The sequence below is a fragment of the Ursus arctos genome, unplaced genomic scaffold (genome assembly GCF_023065955.2).
Source record: "Ursus arctos isolate Adak ecotype North America unplaced genomic scaffold, UrsArc2.0 scaffold_1, whole genome shotgun sequence".
Taxonomy (NCBI): Eukaryota; Metazoa; Chordata; class Mammalia; order Carnivora; family Ursidae; genus Ursus; species Ursus arctos.
Window position 1 is genome coordinate 95,358,459 of NW_026622763.1, and position 12,795 is coordinate 95,371,253.

Consider the following 12,795-nt stretch of genomic DNA (forward strand, 5'->3'; position numbering starts at 1 on the left):
GATCTCAGGGTCATGAGATGGAGCCCGGATTGGGGAAGTGAGAAGTCTGCTTCTTTCCCTCTGCCTCCTCCCACCCCACTTGCACATCACTCTCTCTAAAATAAATAAATAAATCTTAAAAAAAAAAAAAAAAAAGAAAACACTGGCATTGTAAACAAGAGAACTTCAATTTTCTGAAATTAAAAAAAATAATGTAAGCATTCTGTTTCTGGAATAATTTGTTTGTGTGTAACTTTCTACTATTTATAAAGACAAAGTATCTGTACAGTTCCGTACTCCAAAATAATAGCTGAGAATGAGGAAGCTATTCTATTACCTAACTCCTGAAATGTCTGCATTTCCAGGTTGACTGTAAGCCACACTAGGACAGTGACCTGCCTAGTCTACTTCATCTAGTACAGGACCTGGCATGCAGCAGGTGCTTAATAAATGCCCCGTCTGATGAATTAAGTCAGAAGCTAGACAGAGAAACTTCTGACCTTGCTCTCAGCTGTACAGGTTGCTTTGGAAGAACTGAGGGACACTTTCTTTTTCTTTTTTTTAAAGATTTTATTTATTTATTCGGCAGAGAGAGAGACAGCCAGTGAGAGAGGGAACACAAGCAGGGGGAGTGGCAGAGGAAGAAGCAGGCTCCCAGCAGAGCAGGGAGCCTGATGCGGGACTTGATCCCAGAACCCCGGGATCAGGCTCTGAGCCAAAGGCAGACGCTTAATGACTGAGCCACCCAGGCGCCCCTGAGGCACATTTTCTTATAAATTAATCAGAAAATACTACAATTCTGTAGGTATATGGGTAAAATCATGAACATTCATCAAAGATAACAAATGACTGGCATTAAATAAAGCTTAAATAATTTATAAATTGAGAACTATTTTGACTATCAAACTGGCAAAAAACATTTGTAAGAGCAATGTTGGACAGACTAGAGGAGCAAATACTCTTAACCACCACTCATGGGACTGTAAAAATTTACACTAATGCTGGGGAGAAGTTTGCAAAATGAATCTAGAGCATTGAAAAACTTTTTAATGTTTGACCCAGTTACTCCATTTTTAGGAATTTGTCTTAAATAGAAGCAACCAGGGTTACAGGATTAGAGTCAGAGTAAGAGTCAAGGACACGCACGCACATATGTATATGTAAATGAAATACAAATACAGATACATATACACACATACATATATACATGTTGTCATATATGTTCGTGTGTGTTATCAAAAAATGGAAGCAGTACATATGCTCAAAAATAGAAAAATGGTTAAGTTAAATCTGTTAATGCACCCAATGGAATAGGACACAAAAATTTAAACACTGATAAGCAGGAAAAGGATGGTAAATAACTCTGAAGAGTTGACAGCGTCCTATATAACTAGGGGCAACACATTTACAAAGTTAACGTGACAACCTGATTTTGATCGTAAGAGTGCTGGCGTTTTGTGTGTGTCTGTCTACATGCATGTGCATGCAAGCATGTGTGTGTATTATAATTACCTGGGTAGGTCTTGATAAAGTTCATTTTATTAAAATCTTCAGAAACGTGGAATTCCTAAAATAAACACATGAAATAAGAAAACAGTTACGGTTTTAAAAACAGGAATTTAACTATAAAAACAAAGTAAAATCCCAGACTAGCTACCACCAGACTAGGGACTCGAGATTAGCCGTAAAAGAATAATACGGAATTGCTTCTTTCATCAGACTTGTCCTGAGGCCACTATTTCTTTTGGGGACCAGACTGAATAAAGGTGCTGCTGACCAACACAGCATTTTTGTTCATCCTTCCTCCCAAAGTGCAAGCTTTGTAGCTACTGCAAAGGAGACATGTTGTTAATTTGCTCTCTTGGCTACACTGAATATTCCTCAAGATGATACGCGTACAGCAGAACTGCGAAGAAGACCCGTTACAAACCGAGTTCTCAGCTACAGTGAAAATAAGGCACTGGGAATCTTAGCAATGTAGGGGGAAATTAGATATACGTCATATAGGACACAGACACAAAAGGGAAATTTAGAGATTGTGAGTGGTTTGCTTCTTTTAATATTCTTGTATTTCCCAAATTTTTTATAGACTATGTGTAATACTTTATAAGTCAGAAAAAATAAAAGTATATGCTTTTTAATGAAAAAATCAGCTTCAGCATAAAACCAAGAAGACAAAACTCTGAAGAAAAAGCACTAAGAATTCTATTGATCAATGCTAACTGAGAAGTTCTTAAGGCTCTAAGTAACATGGACATTATGAATTGTTACACACACACACACACACACACACACACACAGGAATACTGATGCCTTGCTCTCCATCTTGGTATTGCAAAGTACAAAAATGTACCAGTATATATTAGTATGTGTATATATATGTATTAATATATATAGTATGCTGTGTGTGTGTATATATACATACACACACTGGGGACAGTATAATAAATGTATTAGTATATGTATCATTGTATGTAAAATCAATAACTGCTAATGAACGATAAACTGGATTTACATTGCCCCTGTGCACTGAAGAGCCATGAGTTTTTATACAATGTCCTATAACCACAGAGTCTACCCTTGAACTGGGAGCCACGAGAAGGGTCCCTAGAGAAATAAAATGTGCAACCATTGGAGAAACCGTTGGTGCTTCGTGGCTTCTGGTTATAGATGTGTACGCACATCACCATGATATTCCCATAAAATTTTCAGAAGGAGAGAAACAAGCGCACTTGCGTCTACTACTACTGGGGTATTTATAGCAGTCCCGGGCTGATGGCAAAGAGCTGGACGAGCCCAACCCTGCAGCCCTCCCCATCCGCCTACTGCTGAGTGAACTGCTTGGGCGCAGAGCCTGTCCTTTCCACCGGCTTTTTCCTTCCTGGCCCTTTAACACTCTCAAGGCTTCTTAGCCTTTAATTTCAGAAACAAAACAAGAAGAAAACAACAAAACTCTTTTAGCAGTTCTACGACTTTCTTCAGCGCCTTCTCTAAAGATCAGCCCACACTGGTGACCCACCACACGCCTGCCGCCACCACCACGGCCCGGAGAGGGCTTCCCTTGCTGAGCACCAGCTGCTAACTGCCGCTCCCAAGGTCGTTTTCCAGGCCTGACCTCACCCTCTCTCTCTGCACCTGACACTGTGACTCACCCCCGCATGAAACTCACTGCCTCTCTGGCTTCCACGGCCACAGTGTCCTGGCTGGCTCTCCTCCCACTTTGCCCGTTCTGCCTCTGTCTCCCCCTTGGGCTCCCAGTCCTCTGACTTTCCCTTAAATACTGATTTTCCCAGGGAATGTGACCTTGGCTCTCTGCTCTTCTGTCTACCTGCTCTCCCTTCAGCCACTGCTGTGGTTTCCACTGACACCTATGTTCAAGAACTCCCAACCCCGATTCCAGATCACACCCTGAGGTTGAGGCCCATGTACCCAACTGTAATACTGACCTCGTCACCTGCCCCTCTGCATCACATCTTTTCTGTCTTAGAGGGTAGCTGACCACTCACCACCACTATCCTGGCTAAAAATCTGGAAGCCATCTTAACACTGTTCTCTATAAAACACCCATCACGTCTGCTACCCAGAGACCTCTCAAAGCCCACACCTCTCCTCCAGCACTAACCCAGCCTTTCACAGTGCCGCACTGGGGTCCTGAAACAGACTCTTAATTGGGATGCCTCAGTTTCAGCCTTGTCCCCCCAAACTCCACACTGGCACATTAAGTTCACAAAAACAGAAACCCGACCATTCTATCTTCCCCCGATTAATGCTCTTCAATGGCTCCCCTCTATGCAGTGACTCCCTAATGCACTCGACCCTAAGGTTCACTGCTGAGAGAGATCACTGAAAGGACACAACCACCAGTTGACCCATGAGCTGGACCCTGGCAGTCAGCCATCAGAGGCTCCTCACCCTTTCCCCCTGTCTTTGGTATGTGTGTCCCACTTGCCTTCCCCATTGCAGAGGCTGTTCCAAGCACACAGCCTTGATAGTGATGTGGTGTTGGGGCCATCTGGACGATATACGTAACTGAACCCAGCTGAGGTCTCTACATAAACTTCTAAGATTCTGGTGGATGGGGGCAGAGATTTACTCATCTTGCAGCCACTCAACACAAGCCTCGTATGCAAGCTCCCTTGCTCATTAAAGCTGCCACCCAGCCATCTGGAGTGGCCCGCCTCTTTCTTTAGTCTTTCCCTGCCCTCTGAGTAGGGGGGCTGGTTTCAGATTTCACCTGGGAAGTTCCCAAGGTTGTGAGCCAACATTCACCTGGAGGACTTGCTCAAATACTGACTCCCAGACCCCGCCACTGAGGGATTCTGAAGCTGTAGGTCTGGTGTGGAACCAGAGAACACACATCCCATTTAGTTCTGTAAATGATGCGTAGGACTATGTAAGTTGGGGTAACTTGTTTACAGGATACAGTGTGAGGTCCTTAACACACAGAAGGATCATGATTTCCCCTTCTGCCCTGGTGGGCTTCCCCACCAACCCCACTCCTAAATGCTATTATTCACGACACAGGCCTGGGCCCTGTGTCCTCCCATTCTCTCCTCAGGTGAACACAGGCATTCTTACAGCTTAACAAATGCTCCACATGCATGATCTCCCTGCCCAGACTCCCACTGGGCTCTGGACTTGTGTATCCAATGCTGACTTCCCACTGCCACTGGTTAGCCCCCTGGTCTCTCAACTGTACGGTTGGTTGTTTGGTTTCTTGTCCCTTTTTCTTCCAAATGCCCCTTCCCCACACATCCCCACGTCCTTCTCCTCTCCATAAATGACACCACTGCGCACCCAGTCACTCAAGCCAGAAACCTGGCCATCACCCAACTTCCTCTTCTTCCTCCCCTCCTCACGCCCAACCTTTCCCTGATGCACCTCAAGTCAAGTGGCTTTTGTCCACTCTCCCTGTCACCACCCTTTCATCCAGGCCGCCATAACAGCCTGACCATCCGGTTTCCGCTCCCGCTGCCCCAACCCCCCAAATGATCCAGTGTCCGCCAAGCACTGGCCAGAGGGGATCTTTTAAAGCTGTAAATTCTAGCATGTCACTCGCCTGTTGAAAACCCCGTAAGAGGTTCCCACAGCATCTACAACTAACCCTAAAACATTACCCAGACCTTCCAGGCCCAGCATGACCTGGCCTCAGCCCTCAGGCCCTCCCTGGCCGTGAGCATCATCTAGCATGATAACCTCCATCAAGGCCTCAAACACACAGAGATCTTCCCACCTCGAGTCTTCACATGGACATTCATTCCTGGAAAACATACTCGGGCTCTGCTTGGCCGGCTCCTTCCCACCCTTCAGGTCCTAGCTGAAATGTCATGTCCTTGGAGCCGCCTTCCCAATCATCCTGCTCAGTGGGGCCGCATACCCCTCTGCGTGCTCTTGCTCACTGCACCTGCTCACGTCTCCATGGCACTTACAACTTGCCATTTGATGCTTATTTACTTGTGCATTAACTGAACCTCTCACTAGACGATAAGCACCAGCCCAGCGGGACCGCATCTACGTTCTCCGTCGTTAGCACTCTGCTCAACACCGAGTGCTGAAGACAGACTCAAATGCAAGGTGTCCGTGGCCCGCTCCAACTCCTCTTCAGCTGTAGGTCTGTGATGCTGTCACCCACCTCACTGCTGTTCCCTGCACACCGCCCCCCTCCCCCCCACTTCCTCGGCATCTGGGGGTCCTTCTCTACCCGCCCCACCCGGGGAGCTCCTCGCCACCCTCTAGGTCTTGGCACGTTAGTAAGCCTGCGTTAACCCTCTCCAGATGCTCTCTCTGCCTGGAGGACGGTGGGCACACTCACAGCAATTTCTACATTCTGTATAGCTGTCCCTACTATGTCATTCTACACTTCCTGGACCCCTACTAGCTGGGTCTCTTTCTTACAGTTTCTATTCTATAAAGCAGTGCTATGTGGTGTGGGCTGCAGATGGCTGGTCCTGATGAGAAGTGGAGAAACAGGCAGTGAGAATTCAGAAACTGTGACAGCAATTTCATATTGTTATGACACCCGAGGATGAAGTCCATGGACTTTCTCGTTCAACAGTGTAATATCGAAAATACCAATCCAGCAAGCTAAACGCAAAGCGAACAGAAGGAAGAAAATAATAAAACCAGAGTTGAAATAAATAAGCACAGAATAGGAAAAACAAAAGAAAAAAAATCAATAAAACCAAAACTGGTTTTTTGAAAAGACAGATAAAATGGACATACGTTTAGCTGGAGCGACGAAGAAACAGTGAGAGGAGTCAAACCACTAACTTCAGGAATGACGGGGAGACCTGACTCCCAACCTTACAGAAACACAAAGGGTTGTGAAGGGCTAATACCTTCCACCGCAGAAAGGAACAAGGTGCTAATTCAAGCTACAACGTAGATGAACCTTGGAAATGTCATGCTAAGTGAAAGCAGCCAGACATAAAAGGCAACACAATATTATGTGATTCTGTTCACATAAAATGTCTAAAATAGGCAAATCTCTGGACTCAGAAAGTAGATTCGTGATTGCCAGGAGTTGGGAGAAGGGGGAGTGAGGGCTGATTGCTAATGAGTATGGGTTTCTTGGGGGGGGTGGTGATGATAATGTTCTGGAATTAGAGAATGTTAATGGTTGTATAACCTTGTGAATATACTGCAAAACCAGTGAATTACATTATCTTAAAACGGTGAATTTTATGTGAATTACATCTCCATTAAGAAAATATATACAGACACACACGCACACAATTAGACCCACAAAAATACCTACCAATCTATAATAAACTTAACTTTTAAATATCCGGTCCTTCCCCAGAGTTAGTGTGAGAAGCACTGCCTTCAACAGTTACAGTTGTTGGCTGAATGACTAGTCACTGACCTTGCTCTCCTTCCCCCCTCCACAGTTCCTTACACTTACACTTACACACACACACACACACACACACACGTGCACGCACGTATGCGAGCACCCACAGCGCTCCACTGTGCCCTCCCTGCCCCAGCTACCCCCCCCCCATGGTTCAAGGACAGGGCTGCTGCAGACCATATGTTCACTGTATGAAGGCTGAGCACCAAACCAGCAATCATGAAAGCATTCTGAGCTCTACGACTGGTTTAAAAATAAGCACAAATTAAAATTAATCCATTTTTAGGCCTAATATCTATATTGAATTAAACATTTTTAATGCCAATCAGTCATTCATTGTTCCTTCTTTGAACTGTCCAACAGACACGAACACATGGTGGTCAATATAACGAACACACTCTGAAAGCTACCTACCATCACGGCTCCGTTATCCTGGCCCACAAATATCCGTCTGCTGTCATGATGGTAAGCCATAGCAGAGCAAGGAGCTGCCAGAAAGACAAAGACCATATTACAAGCAAAGCTAAGCATTCTAAGTCATTGTTCAAAATACATTAAAAAGTTATACAATTTAGGTTTTAAAAAGAGGGCAAGAATGTTTTATAGGAAATAATGATGTAAATGGAATATGTTATTGACGTTCTTTCTGTTAAGTTTAAAATTCCAATTCAAAAAATCTTCTACATTGTTTTTATGACTTTGAGGGAAGCAAGCCAGCATGAAGTTTCATCTGGTTGAAACTCCTACCTGTAGGCTGCAGAGCGTGGGGGACAGTGCTTAGAGTAATCTGTTCCCCAAACTCAGCAGGCCAGCCTGCCCCAACCCTTTCCCCGTCACCAGTAACAGAATAGCTAGAATCTGTGGAAAAGGGGTTCCTAGCACCAGAATTCCCATTCCCCACTGCACATGTGAGCAAGCTAGGAAAGCCACTTTGGGATTACGTGTTCTCTTCCAATGGTCAAGAAAGGCTCCCTTTCCCATGACATACACAACCTCAGTTTGTAGTAACTGGAGCTGTGAGGTGTCTACATGTTCGTTTGTCCACAGCAGTGTTGCGTGCCTGGGATGGCACCTGCTTCTTCTCAGGTCCATATCCCCTTCCAGGTTCTACCTGTCTTTCTTCCAGAAAGCTTGGGCCAGAGTTTCAGAAAGGAGAAACTCTATATCATCTCCTTCTGCTAAAAATGAGAATTAAAGTGATTTGGGAAATGGAACATGTAGAAAAAAAAATGTTTGGGTGCATTTCAGCCTAAAGAAGTTTAATTGACCATGGGAGAACCACAGTGAGGGAATACATACCGTGAAACAAACAAACTTGAGTTTACTTTGAGGTAACACTTCTTATAAAAAAAATAAAAGAAAAAAAACCTTACAAATGACGTTACCATTTGAAAACAGTTTAAAGTTTTCTCTCTACAAAGGGCTGATATTTTCCACTGAAGGATGAAAGTAAACTATTAACACTGGACTGCCCCTGGAGTTAAAGACACAGCGAGCCGCATGATCAGATTATGGAAAGAGGCTTTTTTCAGGTGCATTCAGGGCACTACTTGGCTGGTGGTAGGTGGTAGGTGGTAGGTGGTGGTAGACAGCTGCAGCTGTCTGCACACAGAACAATTACACCTGACTGACGCCGGTTACCCCTCACCCACCGCACCAAAGTGGGAGACTATGAAGAATGATCGAGGGGCATCTGGGTGGCTCAGTCGGTGAAGCATTCAACTCTTGATGTCGGCTCAGGTCGTGATCTCAGGGTCGTGAGCCTGAGCCCCGTGTCAGGCTCTGCACTGGCTGTGGAGCCTGCTTAAGATTCTCCCTCTCCCTCTGCCTCTCTCTCTTTCTCTCTAAAACAGGATGATCGAGTTTAAGAATTATAACCACAAAGATACATGTATCTTCTTCAAACACTCTTCAATAACCATCATAAAAATATCTTTGGCAAATCAAACATGCATTGGTGATTTCTGATTCATTGTCACCATTTTTGCTTACTTTTAAGTTAGTACAAAAATCTTAACGGTTTAGTTTTAAGCTTCTTTTCAATTCTTTTTATGTCCAACCCTGTAATAAACTATACAGAAATATGTAACATCCTCTCGTGTAAAATTTACAATGTGCTGAGTAGTTTTATGAGGCTAGAGAATTCTCATATTTAAAAAAGAAAAAAGAAAAGCTTCCCTAATTTATTTGTTCGGTATCTAAAGATGTCCTGGCTTTTTTCCTAGAAGGGAAGCCTCTAATGAGATAAGCAGTATTGATTTAAAAAAAATGGATATTCATAGTTTTATAAACACGTAAAACACAAATCATCTTTCAAATCTGTGGCCTTTTAAAAAGCCATCATCACAATCCAAAATCATACGCTTGAAACTCGAGTTTTGTAAATAAAAGCATTTTTGTTTTTTTGGGATACAGCCAGGCCCCTTCATTTATGTACTGTTTATGGTTGCTTTCATGCTACGAGGGCAGAGTTGAGTGGTTGCCACAGAGACTGTTTGGCCCACAATGTCTAGATATTTACAGGCTGGCCCTTTGCAGAAAAAGTTAGTGCCCACCCATAACTGCGGTGGGCGGCACAGTTCTGGAGTCCGATGGGCCTGGACCGAATTCCAACCACAAGCAACTGACTTGACCCCTCTGGCGTCCGTTTCCTCACTTACCAAATGGTGAAAAAAATCATCTATCTTGTACAGCTCTGTGAGTTCATAAAATGGTATTACAAAAACATAGGCATGAGTCACACTGTGGGTATAGAAACTAGGAGTTACTATTTTTCTTCAGCTAAAACAGATTCTGAAAGTTATTTTTGTTATGTGAGGCAACGTTATGAAACTGGATCTCATACAGCAATACACTAAGGTCTGGCTTACTGATCACTCTGCTAGGTCACGAGAAAAAGTTCAAATTGGACGGCCACTAAAATGTCCTCAACTGGATAATCTGCAGTTTTCAGAGCCAACATGGCACTTCTCATATTTTGAATTGAGTCATTGATTAAAAGTCACTGTAAAGCAGGCATTTCTCATCATTCGTTCATTCTGTTCTCTGCTGGCAGTGGTTCTTACAGTCTCATCAGTGATGCGGTTCCAGATGGAACTGTAAAGCACACTAAGGAAGCATCTGGAAGCAACAAGCTGAATATATTTAGGTGCAATCATGTGGGTGTCAGCCACCCACCACGACACTATGCCTGTTCTTTCCAGTTGTTGCCGATCCTTACAGACACAGCATTCTGGGAGCTGCTTCCAGGGGGTATGTTTAACCCAAGTTAGCAAGGGACGGCAACTGAGAGAGCCAAAGCCATGAGCCCAAGATCGAAAAGCCCAGGAAGAGTGTACACGTCTACCGCTAAATTTGGTGAGAGAAAATACAAAGCTCTACTAACTTTCTGGGCTAAATACAAACGGAGGAGGAAGTGAACTGAATGTAGGACAAAATCCGTTTCAGTCTCTATTCCAGGGAGCATGAACTCCAAGGTTGAGGATGCAAGGACATGAAGCTATGCCGAAAATGTGAAGTGTGGAGGCATGGAAGGGAAGGAGGAATAGGAGCAGTAGCGTTAACAAGCCTGGCCCCAAAGATGACAGAACATTCCCCAGCACTGGCAGGACTTCCTCGGGCCGTTGCTATTTCCAGCTGTGGGACCCACCCCTGGGCCACCGGAAGTAAGGAGGTATCAGTCTGAGAGATGCCTCTGCCCTGCTCCAAAACTATCAAAATTTGATTTGAAAATTTATCCAACGGGCTCTGTGAGTACACGTACTAAGACACCGGGTCGCCGTCATCGAAAGCGAGTAAGCAAGGTTACGCACGCACAGTCCGTGCGGACGTGGGCAGGAGCTGCTACTGCTTGGCACAATAAATCACGATTAGGTTGTCAGGTAGTCTTCTCAGAGGGTACCTACTGTAGGATTTTCTGGCTCCTTTTGTAATAGTTATCTTTACACCAGCGTTCCAAAGTCTTCATGTTCATTCCTTAATTACGAAGACAGAGGTGAGCAGCCTGCCCGAGCTGTCCAGGGAAGGCAGGAAAAATCCCACTCCTGATGGACTCCTGATTTTCTCCAAACGTGATTACAGGAGCCAAACAGTGCACGCACGCCGGAACAAATGCATGAAGGAGAAAGTGCCAGCTGAGAAAGGAGGCACTCAGAAGAATGACCCAGACTGATTAGAGGGGATTTGCTGAAGAATTGGCTGCTCTGTTTGTGACACACTCCACTGCTTCTGGAATACTCTTGAGAAAGCTGGGAACACTGTCAACAGTGCCTGCAACGACCGGCGAGAGCTCTTCCTCAGAGGACTGACCGTGGTCTTCAGAAGGAACAAAGCATCAGGCAGGCCCCAAAGCCTTTTTTCGCTTCCTTGGGGGGTCCTCTGAATACTGGAGTGAGCGGCTACGGGTGCCTTCTGTGTGGCCCTTCGGGATAGCAGGACCCAACCCCAGCGTGGGCCTGAGTGGCATCCAGGCCTCCACCCAGGGCTTTCTTTTCAAGAAAGGAGGAAGAGAAGGAATGGCAGGGACGGATGGCAGGGTTGCTCACATCCACACGAAAGCCTGGAACTTAGGTGTAATTTCATGTCACTGCCTCTCAGGGCTCTTTTAAAATCTCATTGCAAAAGCTTTATCTTCTAGATTTATTTTGTGAGCATATTTAACCATTGAGAAAATTCCCTATGTAGAATGGGTCATACTTTGGACCCAATCTCTCAGTAGTACGCGGAAGTTTGTGAAAAGGTTGGGCACAAGGCCGGTTATGGGAGCATGGGAATACACGGCTCTTTCTTATGTCAGCCACTGCCAAGTACACAGTCATTATGAATACAGGTTGGCAAAATAAAAGGAAGGAAAACCTGGGGGCGGTGAGGCATGCCCCTCCTCCTGCCTCTCCTTGTTTTTTCAGTTTTGCTCAAGTCAGCTTCAGTTAAGCCAGCAGATCTGACTTCCTTTGCAAGAGAAAAGGAGTTTTCCTGCAGTTTAGCACAGCCTGTTGGAGTATTAGGCAACTAAGAAATCCATTTTGAAATCTAGTAGCACTTTTTTAAAGAAAGATTTTATTAATTTATTTATTTGAGGTGGGGGAGGGCAGAGGGAGAGGAAGGGGGAACCTCAAGCAGACTCCCCGCTGAGTACGAAGCCCCCTGGGGGACTGGGTCTCAGGACCCTGAGATCACGACCTGCGCAGAAATCAAGAGTCAGATGCTCAACTGACAGTCACCCTCCAGTAGTACTTTTTAACCAGGCATTTTGAAATTTGAATCTCCAAAGGCATTAGACATACTCCCCTCAAGTGGAACAGTCCAGCTACTCACAGGCCATGGTGTGGTAAATGCTGGGCCAGTACTGACCACTGTCTCTTTTCAGCCATACTCGGATGGTTCTGCGGAGAGAAGAAAAGAATGGGAGAGGAGTCTTCAGCACTTTCATCTTAGTTGTGCTCCCGGGAAATGTAATGATTTATTTTCAATCCTATACCAATTGACCTTACAACATTAATCAATTGGACAAATTGGAGAAATACAGCAGCGCCCACAAGTACAGCACATAGTACGTTATATAGAGTTCGCACGTGTGCACGCGCACCCACACGCACCCCATATCCAGCTACATATCTATGACCATATATGGCAAGTTATGTGGTAGCTACGAGTCAGGATTTCAAATAATTTTAATAATATGGAAAATCTTATAAGAATACACAAAGAAAACTGCTGCTTTTCTTAGTAAAAAACAAACTATGCAAACTTGGCCGCTTGCCATCTGAGCCAAATGGGGGGAGCAGAAGACATAAATGGAAAGACAATGCTTCTGGAGAACCGGTAGAGTTGTGCCCACACCGCTGCTCGTTCCCGATAATTCCCGGTCTTCCTGCCCCCAGGAGGAAATCATCCCACGCCAGGTCTCTGGGCCTCTCCTTTCATCAGAACCCTCACGGGGAGATGAGGAAATCCTGCACACAGGC

At 44.9% G+C, this 12,795-nt stretch overlaps 1 protein-coding gene across 1 annotated transcript in view; it reads right to left on the reverse strand.

Annotated features, from left to right (window-relative positions):
- WDFY1 (WD repeat and FYVE domain containing 1) overlaps positions 1–12,795 on the reverse strand; it is a 46,707-nt gene that overhangs the window by 18,977 nt on the left and 14,935 nt on the right. The window contains exons 2-4 of the mRNA XM_026491824.4: positions 12,146–12,213; positions 7,247–7,320; positions 1,492–1,546 (exon numbers count right to left, since the gene is read on the reverse strand). Of these exons, the coding sequence (XP_026347609.1) occupies positions 1,492–1,546; positions 7,247–7,320; positions 12,146–12,213 (197 nt within the window). The remainder of the gene's footprint in view (positions 1–1,491; positions 1,547–7,246; positions 7,321–12,145; positions 12,214–12,795) is intronic.